The sequence below is a fragment of the Puma concolor genome, chromosome C1 (genome assembly GCF_028749965.1).
Source record: "Puma concolor isolate L17-30 chromosome C1, mPumCon1.1.hap2, whole genome shotgun sequence".
Taxonomy (NCBI): Eukaryota; Metazoa; Chordata; class Mammalia; order Carnivora; family Felidae; genus Puma; species Puma concolor.
The window spans coordinates 196,175,037-196,194,076 of record NC_141674.1 but is presented as its reverse complement, the minus strand read 5'-3'; the positions used below and the strand labels follow the sequence as shown (position 1 = coordinate 196,194,076).

General features: G+C 35.7%; 1 protein-coding gene across 26 annotated transcripts in view; it reads right to left on the bottom strand.

Annotated features, from left to right (window-relative positions):
- Window positions 1-19,040, bottom strand: part of MAP2 (microtubule associated protein 2) — a 141,275-nt gene that overhangs the window by 10,421 nt on the left and 111,814 nt on the right. For 10 of the 26 annotated variants that reach the window (XM_086719490.1, XM_086719493.1, XM_086719491.1 and 7 more), the window contains 4 exons: window positions 18,028-18,198; window positions 16,894-17,041; window positions 11,562-11,902; window positions 36-128 (listed from right to left, as the gene is read on the bottom strand). In XM_086719490.1, coding sequence (XP_086575616.1) covers window positions 36-128; window positions 11,562-11,902; window positions 16,894-17,041; window positions 18,028-18,198 — 753 coding nt within the window. The remainder of the gene's footprint in view (window positions 1-35; window positions 129-11,561; window positions 11,903-16,893; window positions 17,042-18,027; window positions 18,199-19,040) is intronic. The other 16 variants (XM_025934483.2, XM_086719503.1, XM_025934484.2 and 13 more) reach the window with 3 other exon arrangements.

Here is a 19,040-nt window from a genome sequence, read left to right as displayed (position 1 = left end):
ATCAGGACAGCTTTCTAATAGAAGCTTCTACTTACATTTCCGCCCCCAGCAGAATGTTTGATGTTATCCTTGGAACCACATCTGGACTGAACCTTGCTAAAATCGATCTTCTTGTTTAAAATCCTAACCTAAAAGGAATTGGAGGTAACTTCACCGTGCATTTTTCTTTCAGTATGCTGGGTATAGGGAGCCAGAATGGATCAGTGCCAAGGAGGCTCCAAACTTCCTTCCACCTACATAATCATTTAAGAGAAAAAAAAAACTAACACTGGAACTGAAGAACAGATCTATCATATAAATATGAGCCCCTATTCTCCTGAATCCCCAAGGGCCAAATGCTCAAGAACTTTAGATATCCAAGTTGTAGGCAGGTGTAATCTGGAAATGATGAGAAGAATAGAAAAATAAAAATTGGGTCATCTGTGATGGGGAGGCTCCTGATACTGTGGACAATGCTGGGACTCAGGTCTACTCTATGAAAGGCCCAATAGTGTAATTCAGTGTAGTAGATGCCCTACCCCCTTAAATCCTACAGTGTCAGCCATCGTAATTATAAATTACCTGGTACATTTGACTTTTTATTGGTTGACATAGCACCACCTGTGCTATGAGGTTCATGACTGGTTGGGCTGAATGCCATAGATGAGGGTTCTTATGCATCCAGTGGAAGAACCCTTGCTTTCCCAAGGGGGTCAACGAGGAGGCTCAGGGCCTCCTCTGCTGAAAGGGCTTCACTACTGCCTTGCAGGTTTGGTTCAGTGGTCTTCTGAGAGGCCTCTCTCTGACAGCTGCTCATAAACAGCCATAAACCTTGGATGATTGGTGTGGAAGCATTCTTTCCATTTTTAGAAGGAAGCAAACCAAGGACCATTAGTTAGCTGACTTATACTAGGTCATGTAAAGGTAGTCCAGGCCTTCATAGGTCCAAAAGGTTTGAGGTTAGGCGTTTTATTTCTATTTTCAGAAAGTTCAGTATTCATCTTAAGGACAATAGCAAATCTAGATCTGGACAGACATTACTCTAGTGTAATGTAATGTGTAAAGTAATAGCTCTTGTGACTTCTTTCATGTGTCTTAAATTTTGCATGTTTTGGAGGGCACATGAATAACGTAAGCAGGGAAAGAAAGGCTTATTTTTGTTGTTTGTTTCTTTGATTTTTACTTTGGCTACTTCTACTACTCTGCCGGTGTCCCTTTAATAGCTAAAGAGAAATTATGTTTTCAATGCTTTAGGGGACAGTTTGTCCTCTTATTATAAAAAGCTAAATAAATATATCCTAGATATACAGCCCTCTCCAAGAGTGGTATCACATCTCTTGGTATTTGCAAAACAGAGTAAAAAATTCAAGTTGACATTGAGTCCTGACTATTTTTAACTAGACAAAGCTTAAATTGCAGTGCCTGCCTACCACTGGCAAGAGAGCTTGTCCCTTACAGGGAAATATCATTGACAGCTCTCATCGGCTGCCCAAGGAAAGGGCCTCTTGCCAAAATATGAATTCAGAAAACATGATGACTGGGCCACTCTTTAGGGCATGATAAAAATTCCAATTTAAAAAGAAGGGGGTAATATCACAGAGTCTGTATCTAACAATAAGTGTAGTTGTATGCTAGGAATTTCACATAAAATGGAGACACAAATAACTTTGTCAACAAGGGCCATTACACCTCAAGCCTCACAGATAAATTATTTGTAGAAAGCAAATCATTTTATTATTTCAAATAATAATACTTTTAATTATCCTCCATGAGTATCTAATTATTTTGTCAATGAAACAGAATTCATCTAAGCCATTTTTCCTAATCCTTGTGGATGTACAGGGTCTCATATTCCATTTGCAAATTTTAATTTAGAGATCATTAGAATACAAATCAAGTGACTCATTACCAAGTGATCAAAGCCAAATGTTAAATCTGATTCACTTGTTGCAAAAATGGAAATTCCAATTTTAGTTGCATGAATCTGTTTGACTCTAACATTTAATCAACTGGCAATTTTTATGATTTCTAAAACAAATGATTCAAACCTAAAGGGGGCACATTGCTAGCATTATTTAAAGACACTTTAAATCTTAAAATCCTAAAACTTAAAGGCTGACTTCTGTCGATTTTCCTCAGATTTTCTAGAGAATCATAGATTTTCTAGTGAAACAACCAGGGGTCTTTTTTGACGGTAGACTTTCCCAACCTATGTCTTTTCAATTCTTAAGATGAAGCAGACCTTTGACATGCATTAATGGCATGTTCTTTACATATTTCCATATTTGTAATAGCTTCAGAGTATATTGTTTTTGCTAAACAAATAAGGCAGAATATGACATTCACCATTTTGCTTGATGGTTGAATAGACAGAAACAAAATCACTTTGGGCACTAGATGCTTGATGCTCAGTAAAGTTGTATTCTAGCTTGACAACTTGCACCCACCTAGTCCATGTGATGCACATTTATGCTTTAACAAAATCACAAAATACTTCATGGCAAAGAACTGTGGGATCATTTACAAATAATTAACACCTTAGAGAGTTAATTGACAAATATTAGCAGTCCTCAGAAATCATTCCACAAAATAGAAAAATAGATAGCTGCTGTGAAGGAGAAAGCTTTATTCCAGATTTGTGCTCTTTTTCTAAATCAGAGACTCAAATTTTAACTCTCTGTGCTCTATGGATGGGTCTAAATAAAAATGACTTTTTTGGGTAAGGAATTTCCATTGAGTTTTTGTTTTCCTACATATCAAGGGAAAATTATTTTGACATTTCAGAGATGGTCTAGAAAAAATATAACAAACTTCTATTTGATGAACTAATTTTCTATATTCATGATACAGAGGAAAAAATATTTGAATAATCATTATACAGGGTTAACTCTAAAGCACATTTTATCTTTTCTGTCAATTTCTTTCAGTCAAAATTTTTACCTGCACTATTAATGCAAAATGGAGTCATTTGAAAGAGTAGCAATCTTTCCTTCTGTGTACTTTATAGTGGAAGGGAAACGTATTATTTCAATTAACTGAATCATCTTCCTAAAGCTCTGCCTTACTCAAAATTCTCCCAAAGTCTATTTTCTATTAGATGCATCAAAAATTCTTAGGTAGGCCATCAGGTTCTCCAAATTCTGATTTTTGAGCCTGCTTCTCAAAATTTTACATTTTGGCCAGACAGTGTTGCATTCCATACTTTAAGGCCCTTGTTTACGTTTTGAAGTTTATTCCCATGCTTTCTTTATGTTATCTCTCGCTAGAATGCCTCATTCCAAGTTGAGTATGGAACTCGTCATTCTTCAAGGATCAGCCCATCAGTCCCTCTCATGGGATCAGTCCATCAGTCCCTCTCAAGGGAGGCTGGCAAAAAAGGATTTCAGTCTCAGGAACAAAGGTTGGCGACTTGCTTGCATTCACTGTTGACTTTTCATTTACATAAGAGTCATATAAGAAAGAGTTAAAAAGAATAGACTAATGTAATTGAATAATTAATCAGAATTATTTTATTTTACTTTTTACTAATTCTATCTTCCTCCACCACATTAGGGAAGAACAGTGTAGTGACTTTCTGGATATTCCTGGTGCGACTCTAGTTGGATTTTAAAATTTTTTTTTTTTTTTTCAACGTTTATTTATTTTTGGGACAGAGAGAGACAGAGCATGAACGGGGGAGGGGCAGAGAGAGAGGGAGACACAGAATCAGAAACAGGCTCCAGGCTCTGAGCCATCAGCCCAGAGCCTGATGCGAGCCTGACGCGGGGCTCGAACTCACGGACCGCGAGATCGTGACCCGGCTGAAGTCGGACGCTTAACCGACTGCGCCACCCAGGCGCCCCTCTAGTTGGATTTTATAATGATGGTTCAGTTGAAATGATATGCCACTGTACTCTCTCTGCATGGAAGTTTGAATGCTCCTTTAGAGAAATACACTTCTTTTTCTCCCCAAATGAGGTTGCTTTAAGAAGGACCAGAAGACAAAACGTAGGATATGTCTGAAGGCAAGAACAAATTTCTTTCTACCAGAGCTTCGTTGGAAATACGAAACGTGTAAAATGAAAGAAAATATAATCCTGGTTTATGGTTTTTAGTAAAACGGTTTATAAACCAGAGGCATTAATCACCATGTCAGCTTGAATTTCTTAAGCAATGGTGTTTTGATCTTTTTTTTAAAATTTGACACACTCTGATGCTGGTTTCTTTATCAAAAGATCCACATGCAGCTCAAGATAGCAAGATATGGAGATTAACTGGGAGTTCAAAAGTTTGGATTCTCTTCTTGGCTCTCCTACATGATAGTGCTAGGCTCTACAGACAACCTCTAGCTAGGTATGATCCTTAATTGCTGTATCACTTCTTTATTCCTCCATCTAATGTTGTCTTAGAAAGAATACTTTTTTTTTCTTTTGAACAGGTAGTGGCCAGTGACACTCAACTGATTTCCCTTCAACTTTCCAGGAGATTAAGCTTTTCCCTTGGCTTTACATGATTTCTCAGGAGTGCTTAAAAATAAAGCCTTTCCTTGGCCTTGCATTAGAAAAACACTTTCTCTCCCTCTTTCTCTCTTAAAAGTATTTCCCATTTTATAGCATTCAATTTTAATGAAAACTATTTATCGAGCCTATTTAGGGTCCTGCAGTATCATGTATTAAAACAAAAGGGGCTCCTGGCTGACTCAGTCAGTTAAGCATCGGGCTCAGTTTCGGCTCAGGTCATGATCTCATGGTCATGAGTTTGAGCCTCATGTGGAGCTCTGTGCTGACCATGGAGCCTGCTGTGACTCTCTCTCTCTCTCCCCCTCTCTCTCTGCCTCTCCCGCCTCTCAAAATAAAGAAATAAACGCTTAAAAAAATGACAACCTCAGGTATTTCTGAAGAATAAAAGTTCTCTGGAACAGATGATGTTTTACAAAGACTCTTTTGTTAACAACCATGTACTCAGATTAAAATGCATATAGACTTTATAGTCTATTTCAAATTTTTTTTATTTATTGAATTGCAAGGTCTCTTTTCTTTTTAATTTTTACACAGAGAGAGAGACAGAGTGCAAGCAGGAGAGAGGAGCAGAGGGAGAGAAAGAAGAGAATCTTAAGTAGGCTCCATGCTCAGCACGGAACCCAACTTGGGGCTTGATCCCACGACTCTGGGATCATGACCTGAGCAGAAATCCAGAGCCGTTTATTCAACCCACTGAGCCACCCAGATGCCCCTCTATTTCAAACTTTAACTCTGCCTATACTGACCTATAACTTCTTCAGAATTTGATGTATCAAATATAAGCAATAAATAGAGTGCACATGTAAATAGAAATAACAGTTTATATCAAAACCTACAATTCCACAGAGCTCTAAAGGAAAAGGATACATTGGAGGGGCCCATCAAGATGACAGCCCAATTTTTCGATGCAGGCTATGCCACACAGCAAAAAACAGAACCACATCAAAAACCCTGAATAAGCAAATAATGCTGAAAAATTTGTAAAGAAATGTTTGGTGGAACAGACGCTGAGTTTAGGCATTAACCTCAGGGTTGAACACTGGCACTACATTTTTTTTGTTCAGTTTAAATTTGTAGGAAATTTAAGGAATAGTGGACCAAGTGTAAAGGCAGTAAGTTTTTTTTTTTTAATTTTTTTAATGTTTATTTATTTTCGAGAGAGAGAGGCAGACTAAGCGGGGAAGGGGTAGAGAGAGAGAGGGAGAGACAGAATTGGAAGCTGTCATTTCCACTGAGCCACCCAGGCACCCCAAGGTAGGAAGTTTTAAAGGGTTTATTTAGGGGGTGCCTGGGTAGCTCAGTAAGTTAAGCATCCAACTTCAGCTCAAGTCATGGTCTTGCAGTTTGTGAGTTCGAGCCCCACATCAGGCTCTGTGCTGACATCTCAGAGCCTGGAGCCTGCTTAGATTCTTTGTTTCCCTCTCTCTCTGCCCCTCCCCCACTCACACTCTGTCTCTCTCTCAAAAAATGAATAAACATTAAAAAAATTTTAATTTAGTTCAGTTGTTTGAAAATAATCTGAGATTCAAGGTTGTTCCTATGTCCTTGCTTGGCTTGTAAGTAAATAGCAAACATAAAAAGGACTCTATAGGCCTCAACTTGTAATGATTTTTATCATAGTTTTTAAATAATTAATATTTATGAAGCATAGCTCCAAAATTTTTCATTACCCTACAAAAGACACTTGAATTATAGTTATAAAATTTCTCTTGCATAAAGACAGGGTCCATGATATTAAGGAGCTTTTGCTTTGAGATAATGTTGACTTTCAAACACACACACACACACACACACACACACACACACACACACACACACCCTTGTCAGTATAATATAATGCATATTCAGTGAATAGTTTTTCTTCATGCTGGATTGACAGTATTTTAAAGCTTATGGGGTATTTTATTGCTTTTCTTATTTAGCACTTATTTATAGCCCAATGAGATGGAAAGAAATGGCTTGGAAAGAACTTTAAATTATTACATAAGGGCAAGACAGCTAGGGGAAGATAGGAAATGAAAAAAAAAAGCCACTTCTTTTCTGCCTAGATTGTAGAGACCATGTCTCTTTCCATTTGTCATAGAGTACCCATCAGGGTCTTAATAAATGTTTGATGAAATAATACCCAATGAGAATGAGGAATAAATCTAAATAAATTTTAATTCTCTTTTAATTTATAAAGCTTATAATTTTATTAATTTACTTATATGTTAATAGCACTCAGCAGACCTTTCACAATGGTGGCCATCATAATTTGACAGAATGAGAAAAAAACCCTGTTTCAGTATAATTTATTACTTGCCTCCAGCATTAATTCCATTTTCTCCTTGAGTATGAAACTAAAAGTAACTTATTCAAATTACACGTGAAAGGCCCAAAAAGTTTTCTAATTCCTAAAACTTTATAAGAAAATCTAAAAAAGGTTCCTGTCCACATTTCCCTCATCCATTCCCTCCTTCCTCCCTCTCTCCCAATTACATTTCAGAAGCACTGATTGCTTTACTCAAGTTCAGCTTGCCCTTTGTTGCACATACTTAAGGAATTTGTTAGAATAGCTAAGTGAATATTCTTAATGAGTTGTAACGCAAAGATACTATCAATCTCTTAAGTAGAACCATGAATTTGAGAGTTTAAAGTGACCTCACCATCTGCTTAAATGAAATGGTATGACATTAAGATGGTACAAATACATTATATTAATGGCACTACAAAAAGAAGTATATTTTGTTGTTTCTATTGTCTTTTCAAAAAAGTTCACTTATTGATTTTGAGAGGGAGAGAGAGAGTGTGTGACTGGGGGAGGGGGCAGAGAAAGAGGGAGAGAGAGAATCCCAAGCAGGCTCTGGGCCGAGCCTCACGCGGGGTTCAAGTCTCATGAACCGTGAGATCATGACCTGAGCCGAAATCAAGAGTCGGATGTTTAACCAACTGAGGCACCCAGGTGCTCCTCTAAATAAGTTTTTTAAAAAGATGCTAGGGCAACACTGACTGGGAAGGTAATAGATTGACACATTCTACAAGATTCTGTATATAAAAGAGAAGTACTGTTCTTTTCTTTAACAGGTGTGACTTGCTCGAAGATGCCACCATCTTTAGCGCAGCTGACCTGAAAATGACTGACTGTTCCATGAACGAAGGAGAAGTATGTAATCCACAAGGTAATCAGTCAAATCCATAGACATGTCCTTGCAGAGATCATGATCTAGCTAGCCATCATATCCAAAAAGCTATAAAATAAAACAGTTTTTGTGAAGTCACCCCATCAGTAACTTTCAACTATGACAAGGGTACAAAAATTGTTCTTTGTATAGTGATCTTCATAAAGCTTTTGGAGAAAAAAAATGAGAAACTTGTTAAAGCATGTAAAAGTATTCCACATAAATCAAAGTACGTATAAAAAAGCTGATCCATTGATAGGAAGGGTAAAAAGTACAACTCACTGCGTTCTTGCCTAAATTTTTTATGCCACGCATTTAGAGAAATTGTTTATTTTCCTATTTCTGTTTAAATCAAGCAGCTGTGTTCTTAAAAAAGCTAACACTATTGATTGTAAAATCTAGATTTAGATTTCATGTAGAATAGGGAGCTAACTACATTGAAATAGTTTCAAGTTAATACACTAAGATAGTCTTACCTGAGCCTCGAGTTAAATTAACCAAGGTCACAGTGTACAGTGAATATAGGATTGGGTATGTTCTTTCCAGCAGAATGAATTTGTGTTTTAGCTGAAAAGATTAATATTATTGCTTTCTGTAAAGCTCCTCACATCTTCAGCTAGTTTATCTATTCCATTATGCATTGATTTGCTTCACTGAACTGAGCCACAGAGCTAAGCCTCTCTTCCAATATAAAATTGGACTTTTAACAGAAGCGATAATAAATGTAAGCACACAACCTATACATACGGAAGGGCAATAAATGCTCAGATTCAGGCAAATAATAAAGCTTCCCAACTTGAAAGTTGTTGGGTTCCCAAGACATATATATTTTTTATTACAGATTTCCCCTCCCATTTCTTAATGATTATACAAACTTTAAAACAGCAATAATATAGCTTTTAAAATGAAATCATTGGCATACAGTCTAACCACTTCAGATTTAACAATAGAGCCTGTGTAGAAGAATTAAGGTTACATCTATAATTTTCCTCCTTTATTTATTAATAAGAATTGTGTGACTATTTTTCCTAATATCTATAGACTACATATCTCTATTACAAAACTTGCCTTCTACGGAAAGTATTGCTATTATCCTGTCCTCTTCAATGATTCTGAGTTGAACACCATCCATTCAACTATCTTAGGATTATCAATTTATAATTGGGAACAACATGCCATTGGCTACGGTCTCCCCAGTAGATTGCATTTATGGATCCTCAATCAGATTAAAAGGGTCTTTAGTATATCATCCTGATAATTTCTAACATGTTTTAACATAAAAATGTTTCCTAGTCATTCTGTAAAGTGGAATCTTGAATCATCCAGTCAAAACCTCCAGTTTAACATGTACAGAAAAAGAATCTCTCCTTACTCCTTGTGTTTGAGGCTTTTAAGCCTCAAAGAAAAAGATTTCTTGCAGCTTATATTAACACTGTTAAAGTGTTAAGTGATGTGTTTTTCCTACCAAGACAGTTCAACTACAGGGCACCTCAACTTCCCAATTTATTTCCTCTTCCAACCTAAACACATTGTACCATCTATCACCAAATAGAAGGCAAGTATCTTCCTTCCATCTGTTTATCTTGGTGAGGAAATATCTCCTGCTTCTCCAACAAGAGTCACTTCATAACTCCACTGTTGTGGACATTTTTCCAAGTCCTCTGCAGCTGATATAGGATAATTTTGCAGCAGATTAACACTTGCCTTATGAAAGAAGAGATTTTCTTCAAAGGACAGCATGAGTTTGAGGCTATTTTTATTCTGTAATTTTTGTGTCATATGTCTTTACTAGCCCTTAATTACAACAATCTCTGAGGCCATTTTAGTTGAATTCAAGAGAATGAGACATCTTTATGTCACTTTTATGAATTACCAAGTATAGTAGAAGTCAATTAATTAGACATAAAAATATTCACAATCAGATATGGTAAAGAAGCAGAAGGATGAAGTATTCATACTTTTTGGACTGGTTTAACCTTAGTGATTCTGGCAAAGCGGAGGCTAAAACCATTCTTTATGCCTCTCTACCTTGAGGAGTCACATGTAGAATTTCCATGTCAAATTATATCAATAATTATTCCATTTTGATTACATTTTATTTTTACTTTCAGGAAAATATTTTGGAGATGAGTTATATTCCCTTGTGATTCTAAGAAGAAACATGTTAAGTATCAGTATTTTCTAGAATATAAGCAAATAAACCCCACATTTAGATCAGGAAAATACAAACCAAAAGGATATTTATAGAAAGAGATTTGATTCTAAATATACTTACTGGCTATTGTATTTTAATAGGTATCTCAACAAAAACTAAAATGATACTTTAAAATTTGTACTAAATTTATTTTAGTCAACTAATATTTATATATAAATATAAAACATAAATATTACAAATGGTGTGTAATACAGCATTTGGGTATTTCCTAAAGACTCAAAATATTTCATTCTCTGGAGTGTGTAAAACTCTGAGGAATCCAAGAATACTATGAGATTTATGGAATTACAGGATCAAATTTGGTAGAATTAGCTTTTTGTTTTGTATTGTTTAAAAAATATTTCTTGCAGCTCATATTTTAAGAACATCTTGTATGAAAAAGCATTTGTTGATGACTTTATTCCTAGAGAATGTTACAGTCATTCTGCAGAGGGCATACTGAGCACCACCCCTGCCCTCCACTTCTTCCAACTCTTTGGTTGATTTTTCATACCTCCTTGGGCTTTGTGGAACGGAATCACAGTGAGACAGCAATCAAGTTTGGTGCTAAAGGAAGGGGCAATACTGAGTTTTTGTTTCAGCAGTGAGTAGGAATCCTTGATAGCTTCATGTTTTGGCAAGATCTTTTTTCTAAACCTGCCTGAAAATATATTTTCTTTGGCATGGAAGAAGGATACCAAAAATCAGCGGCAGAAAATATAAGACACAAAATAAAGAGAGGCAGAAAAGAATACTGAAGTTAAAAGAAAGGCTTTTGGAGATGCTGAGAGGGCATTACAAGTTTGGTGATGCACAAAGGAAATGATACTTTCTTTCTTCTTTCTCTCAAGGATGGGTGTTTTATCTCTTTACTGACAAGAAAAGTCAAACTATCCCATAGGCAATCAGTATCACAACAAAAACAAGAAATGATATTTGTATTATCTCCTTCCAGGCTAATTGTTTCATCTAAACAAACAGTATGTAAGCAAGGTTCAGGTCAAGGCAGAATTCAAACACCCTTGGTTGGTAAAAATGTGAACGTTCGTACTGGAGCTGAAGTTAAGACTTAATAGGTAGAGCTTTACTAATAATTCTATCCAATATAATTAATCTTAAAGAGTTCTGCTATAATAATTTCATGCATCAGAACTATACAAAACTGCCTGTTTATCATCAACACGAATGTCTACCCTTTGCAATTTGTAAACATGAGCAGCCAGAAAAGAAATTTGGCGAACCGTTCTGGTGTTGGTGTAGAGATGGGGAAATGGTAGAAGATGTCATAGAAAATCATCGAAGGAGAAAGGAGATAAAAGTGGAATTCTTAAAAGATAGTCAAATGAGGTCACAGGATCTAAACTAGAACACTCAAATTCATATCAGAAATGTAATTTTAATCTCTTAAACCAAAGTCCACAAGGCAATAGACATACATTCAGAAAAGATCTGCTAGCAATTAATGGAAAAATTCTCCTGCATGGTCAAATCCATTTTTACCTGATAATAACCAGAAGGAATGGATATCTCATGTCATTTTCATTATATTTGATAAGCTAGATTTCTCAGATAAGGTCTAAACTCTTGGCAATGAACCATAACCATTAATTTTTTTAACACCTCCACCTCCCTTTTATTGGAAGAACTGTTAGCATATAATATGAGGAAGACATTCTAATAATTAGTGGCAATTTACTTCCAGCAGCAAATATGGGTTCATATGATTCTTACCTGCCCCCCTTTAGGCTGGTATTTGATGTTGTCTGTTGATCCGATTTTGGATTTGACATTCTTCAGGTCTGGCAGTGGTTGGTTAATAAGCCGAAGCTGCTTGGGAGTAGCAGGAGATTTTGGAGGAGTACGTATGATGGCAACTTTCTTCTCACTGGGCACCAAGATGGCAGATTTGGGGGTTCCTGGTGTGTGAGGGGTTCTGGGATAGCTAGGGGTTCCAGGAGTGCCTGGTGTGCGTGAAGAATAGCTTGGTGGGGTACCAGGAGTGATCGCGGTTGATCCAGGGGTGGTGGGTGTGGAAGTGCCACTTTTTCCTGCTCTGCGAATTGGCTCTGATCCTATATTCACAAACAAAACAAAACAAAACAAAACTGAAACCACAGCATCAGAAAATTCTCCTCAAGACATTGTCTTCCCACGGGTTGTTAGAACTCACAATACATTAATTTTTAAGGAGTTGAGAATATTTATGGATAACAACAATGCTCCAAAAGGTGAAAGTCTCCTTTTTTTCAAAGGCTTATAACCTGGTAACATTTGTGAAAATGCATTGCTATCAATGCAAAGAAAGAACTTGGGTTTTCTTGATTTATTCTTCCTTCTAACTTTGAATGTGTCAAAAGTTTTTTATACTTGTGTGATCATTAAGGCATATGAATCTGCCTTTAGTTGGAAGAAGTGTCTGCACTGTATTTTTTGTGTGGGCTCATATTTACTAAAGATTCCTTGAATGATATGTGGACCATTTGCTCTTTTGTGCAGTAAGTTCATTCCAAGATTCAGGTAGACATACAACATACAACTGTGTGTTTATATCAGTAATTTTGAGCTGTGTACAAATTATTTATTGAATTGCATTTCAGTGGTACCCCTTCCATTTATATTGAGGAACACTGTGAATTGCAAATGTGTGTACTGAAGGCTATTCAGTCATGTTAGACATTGTTCTACAGTATTACATTTTCCTTTGTATGGAAATTCATCTCAGGTCTTTTTTTTTTTTTTTAGTTTTTTTCTAACGTTTATTTATTTTTGAGAGAGAGAGAGACAGAACACAAAGAGGAGAGGGAGACAGAATCCAAAGCAGGCTCCGGGCTCTGAGCTGTCAGCATAGAGCCTGATGCGGGGCTTGAACTCACAAATTGGAGATCATGACCTGAGCTGAGCCAAAGTCGGTCACTTAACCGACTGAGCCACCTGGGCGTCCCTCGTCTCAGCTCTTAAAACCACACACAAAAAAATCTATTTTTCTTCTTAGAAAAAAAGGGTATTTTAACAATATATCCACTGTGCATCTTGTACCTGATTGTTTTCTCCTATACTTTCATTGCTAGTTTGCAGTTTGGAGTCAAACCAATAATCCCCCATTGTCAATTAAATATGATATTGTGGGAGGCATTTCTTTGCCTCAACCCGACTTGGGCATCATTTTACTATTTAGCTCCTTCCGCCCATTTTCCTGTACTATGTTTCTTTCACATTAACTTTTTAACTGTGTGTTTGAATGCCATTTCAAATCCTTTTTTGAAAAAAAAAAAAGAGATACGTGAGACTACAGCACCTTATAGATTTCAAAGCACTTTTGTGAATACCAAACATGTGATGAGCAAACAAACACAGTAGTTAGAGGCAGCTCTTATTATTCCTAAATTCAAGAATGAGGATACTGAGGCTTGTTTACCCAGATGATACTAAATTCAAAGCCAGATATGATATTTAGCCTCTGAGCTCTAAAAATCTTTTCTCTTAAAATAACAATAAAAAAAAATCTTTTCTCTTAAAATAACAATAAAAAATAAAATTCATGCCCTTCCTATAAAACACCAAAAAAAAGTGAAGGTATTTGAATAATAAATGTAAACAATGTAAATAAGTGTTATTTACATTTATTATTCAAATACCTTCACTTTTTTTTGGTGTTTTATAGGAAGGGCATGAATTTTATTTTTTATTACTGAGTATATATACTTTGTAAAATCAATAAATCTAGAAATTTTGTCGAGGACAAAGGTACAAGTCATTAGTTTTTAAATCAATGAAGTGAAAGGGATCTTTGAGTCATCTCGTACAATTGGTCATCAGTGTGGGAAGTTCTGCCTGAGAAAGGGGATAATTAATCATTGCTGGAACAATTACAGGGAATGAGCTCAAGAGAGTTTCTTAGATAATTATAATCTACAGACAACATCTATTTACCTACTGGCCTGGGTTCAGTCTCCTGGAGAAACAGGAGCATTTCACTTCTTTCAGTGAATAGTTTTTACATATAAGCGAAAGCTGCCCTGTGTCCTTCTGGTTTTTTAACGTGTAAGGGCTAACCATGGGCAGACTGTTTAACTGACAATAGGAAATGGGATATAAGAAGACTAACATGACAGATGAGTGTGTGTTCTATGATTTTTATTGCTTTCCACAGAAATGACATTTCAAGACCAAGATGATACAGCCACAGCTAACTTGGCTTTTTAAGGTTTCTTTGCTACAAAGTTCTTTTTTGGACCAAGTTTTTGATGTTTGAGTCAGTCATTCTGTCTTTCAGAAAAATCTCTTCAGAAACTTCATTTCCTCCTTAAATGTTTTCTCTATGCCTTCATTACCTTTGAATAGCTCAGGTCTTTTGGGGAGCGGAAACTTCTCTCTGTTATTTGTCACTGTACTGGTGCCTTCCATGAGATCTGTATACAGTAGGAGCTCAACATACTTTCTTTTTTATCAGTGCAAATTGGATTCAGAATTAATCAGTGTGTTGAGGTGTGTTTTACTCAAGGGAGACTGAGCTGAAGCAATATTCTCCATGTGCATAACAAGTTTCACTAAAAGAAATAACAGTTTTTAAAGAGTCCTTTCTATACCCATAGAAAATGACTTTAAGCTTCAGAAAACTAAGGAATGAAAGTTTTGTGTTACATCTGGAGAATGAAGAAAAACCAAAAGCATTAAGCCCTACCACCACTGTTGAATAGATAGGATTGATTCAAAGTATAATAAATTATATTCTAGTCATCAAATGGCAACTTCGAGTGTTTCCTATTTGTTCTGAAACTGAGTTAATTAAATCTGAAATACTAAAACAATGTGAAATATATCTATGAGAAAATATATATTTACAAATTACTTTATGAAACTGTGTTCTTATTAATCTTGTCAACTCCTCGATGACAATGCCTTTCTCTCTGTTTGTGCTAAGGGCATAGCTTTGTTTCCTTCAAATCTTTTCAGTAGTGGTACAAAATGCCAGAATGTGTCTGTGTGTAGTTACGGAGATGATGGGTGAATGGGAGGAAGCACAGTACTTGTTCTTTTAGTTGTCCTTAGGCTTTTTAGCTATTGCTATAGGGAAACAAAATAAACCGAATGTCCTGAGATTATCAGGGTACGAGTTATGTTTCTTAGCAAATAATAAAATGCATCATGCTTATGAATGTAAATAAAGTTAGAAAGTCAAAATAGAATTGGCTCAAATCATAAAGGACAATTTATATATGGATGCATTTTAGAGGGCAGAGCACAGTAGTTTGAAGATGTGAAGTTATGAATAAAGTACCATTTTGCTCCCATAACCACAGATAGAAGCCTAATTCAAGGTATACCTTTGGGAAGCACTTGGTGCCTTTGTCTTGTCTGAACAGCCTCCATATTGCTGGTGCCCAATTCCAACTCCGGATATCTGGAACTGAAGTCTTTTCTCTGGGGATCACTATCTTTTCAATGCCTTCTTTGCTAGTTTGTTTGAATACTTTATTTTTGCGAAGAAATAGTTTTGTGATCTTAAAGGGTTCCTGGCATATACTTCAAAGAATGTTAATGCTTCATGAAACTAGATGGTGTAGGGCACAACTGCTCTAAATATAATAAACACTTTAATTCTAGGCAAAAATATGCTTTAAGTGTCATACAGAATGGTAATATTTGAAGTGGGCCAATTTTTATTAAATATTTTAAGAGTAAGTAACAAAATCAACTATAATGTGATGGGAGGAGCAATTTCCACCATTTTTAATGGTTTTTAAATGACAGAGATATTATTCTCCAAGTGATTCTACATAGTTTTCTAGTATTACTTCTTCCACATAAATAAATATAAAAAAGACATTAAAAGGGCAGGTGGATGAAGTTATCAGTGGGCTGAAAACCAATTCAACCACTTTCTAGCTTAGTAGCATCAGACAAGTTACCCTCTTTAAAAGGTCAGTTTCCTCATGAGTAGACTTAACGAGGTTATTTTTACCTAACCATCAGCATTATTAACTTAAATGGAGTGAAAAACGTGTCTTAGGATCTTAGCATCTTCAGGTACTAAATAAATGGTAGCTATTTTTGTTGTAATAGAAACCTATTTGTGAAAATAATTTGCATCTGTCCTTCAACCAGATAATCTTGGTAGTAACACCACACGAGTGGGTAATGATTGGAACATTGTTATATTCTTTCCTTAAACTGTGATGACGCCAACTAGTTCATTATGGGCCATCAACCAAAAGAAATTTAAACTATTGCACGGAACATGTTATGTTTACACCCACATTGGAATGCGAATTCTTTTTTTTTTTTTTTTAATTTATTTTGAGAGAGAGAGAAAGAGAGAGAGGCAGAGAGAAGGGAGAGAGAGAATCCCAAGCAGGCTCCGCACTGTCAGTGTGAGGTCAATGTGGGGCTCAAACTCCAGAACCGTGGGATTATGAGCTGAGCAGAAATCAAGACGCTCAACTGACTGAACCACCCAGGTGCCCCTGGAATGTAAATTCCTACCAAATTGAGCAGGATCCTAGGTTTTGATTACTGACTTCCCAGTTAGACTTTAGGATTTGGAATTCTAAGGAAGTTAAGCTTATATAGATACATATTAAAAAAAAATTCCTGACTATTGGTCTTCTCTATTAATTACTTCCTTGTAGGTACTCATTTTCCAAAACAATCATTTTGAATCAAGCAGCTGTTTTGGATCCATCAATAGTCTGGCTTTTCTGATTCTTTAAAAAAAATTTTTTTTTACATTTATTTATTTTTGAGAAAGAGTGAGACAGAGCGTGAGCAGGGAAGGGGCAGAGAGAGAAGGAGACACAGAATCCAAAGCAGGCTCCAGGCTCTGAGCTGTTAGCACAGAGCCTGACGCGGGGCTTGAACCCACAAACTGTGAGATCATGACCTGAGCCGAAGTCAGACACTCAACCGACTGAGCCACCCAGGTGCCCCTGGCTTTTCTGATTCTTAGAAGAAATATAATTTGTTTTCAATGTGTGTTTTGTTTGAAAGATGTAAAATATAGACCTAGAATAAGCTCTACTCCACTTAAGGGATTAAAAAGGAAGCCAAATCAAAATAAACCTACTGGTGGTCCGCCTTGCTGAAGAGGAGATGGAACTGTTGAGAGAGAAGGAATTCTCCTCTCTGTCTCCTGATACACCGCGGCGAGGAGGGAGGATAGAGGAGGGCCTGGGCAGGGAAGAGCGCTTTTCTGGGCTCTTGGTTACTCCATCCTGATTGGGAAAAAAACACATTGGGTTCTCGTGAATCTTCAGGTATACAAAGTGATTATGTTAGCCTGGCTAATTTCTTCCTGTGCTGATAGATACATTTCTTTTAATACACACTACTGAATTTCATATACTTATAAGCATTTCCACTTTGAAACTTAGACAGGGTTCCTCTTTGCCTAGAGGTGCTATAAAAATCTATTATTCTGGAGTTTGTGCTAATAATTAATCATGAAATTCAAATTCTAAATAACATGGGAAAATAGTAATTTACCTAAGTAATCTCCAGCAAATGAAAATTTTTACTAAAACCTCTTGATAAGCACGAAAACTCATTAATCAGAAAGGACTGGCAGTGGGCATTGCATGATGACAGTTAACAATGAACACTACCGTATGTTGTGCATTTATGTGACAGGAATTCTAAGCACTTTACATCCATTTATGATTTAATTCTTGCCACAAAATACTATATGCATTTTATAGCCAAGGAAACAGGTTGAATCAATGTATGTAATTTTTTCAAAATCACTGAATTAATAGGTAGCAGAGGCAGTATTAAATCCTGATGTGTCTGACTGAGTCCAAATGGTCTATCATATTATATATAATTCATCATTATTATACAATATTACATATTATACATTATATGCTATATGCTATATATATGTATATGCTACATGTTATATATTATGTATAATAGCATATATATTTTATTTTTTTGGTTTGTATCTGAAATTTTACAAGATACCAAATAAACAAATAATAAATTAATAAGGGACAGTATACCTAGATAGAGGCTTTTTTTTTTTTTTACTGATTAGACTATTAATAACTATTGAAACTTTTATTTGTTTATAAGAGAGTCTATTGTTTATATGTCAAACACTTTAGAGTTTAGTCTCTGTTTTTATATATTTACTGAACTGTGTCTTACAACCTCTGAAATTATATTCTTTTCTGAAACTTCAGTTGACCTGCTGCCTTACCTTGTTCCCTGATTCTGAGAATGGCAAACGGTCTGTGGAGCCTGCTGAGGTGGGCTTTATTGAAAAACTGTCAGAAAATGTAGCCCTTTTAGACGTACTAAGGCAGGCTGAGCTGCATCTTGGGGATTTTGAGCTACCCTGAAAGGCAGGAATCTTTGACAAAGTAGAATTCTAGCCATGAAAGAAAACAAACAAAATCACAAAATAAACAAAACTATGAAGTAAAAGGAAAATAAAAAATGTATAAACATATAAGAAATTAAATACTGACATCTAAAAAGACCACATGATAAATGGTTATAATCAATGACAGAAATGCATATTATGTGAGAACAAGAGATTTTCATTGAACAGATGTTAACTGCAACTAACTTAAGAATGCTCATATATGAGAATACAGATTACAATACTCTTCATGAATTCTATGCAGAAAATCTGATTAATCCATAGGTCTTTCAATGATACCATATTTGAAAAATATCTTGAGAGTCTGTTGGAATTGTTCCTTTAATAAATACAACCCTTAAGGTGTATTTATAATAAAAATCTTGATCACATTTCAAGAACTTTAGAACAAGGTATATTTAAGGTCTCATAATGGAAAATACATTTTGTTCTTTCAGATGTCTACATTGATTTCGTCAAAAAAAATTACAGAGTTTATATAAAATTAGTACATTTTATGAGTAAAATGCATACTGGGGGCCAAGTTTTACCATAGAATTGACAACATTTTTATGCATAGATCAGTTTGTACGGTGTCTTATAAATTCTAAAAATGAAAGTGAGCACTAAAGACATTGCCCATAAAAAATCACAGGACTTAAATTACGGGTGTTGCTAGTCCCTGGAGAGATATTTCTCAAGTGGGAATCATCAGGGGGTTGGACATATGGCTTCTAGAGAAAGCTATGCTGACATGTTGCATATTTCACAGGGCACTTTGTTAAAAATGCAGAAAAGTATAAAGAAGCCAAGGAGATTTTATTTCATTAATTAATATGATTTTGCTG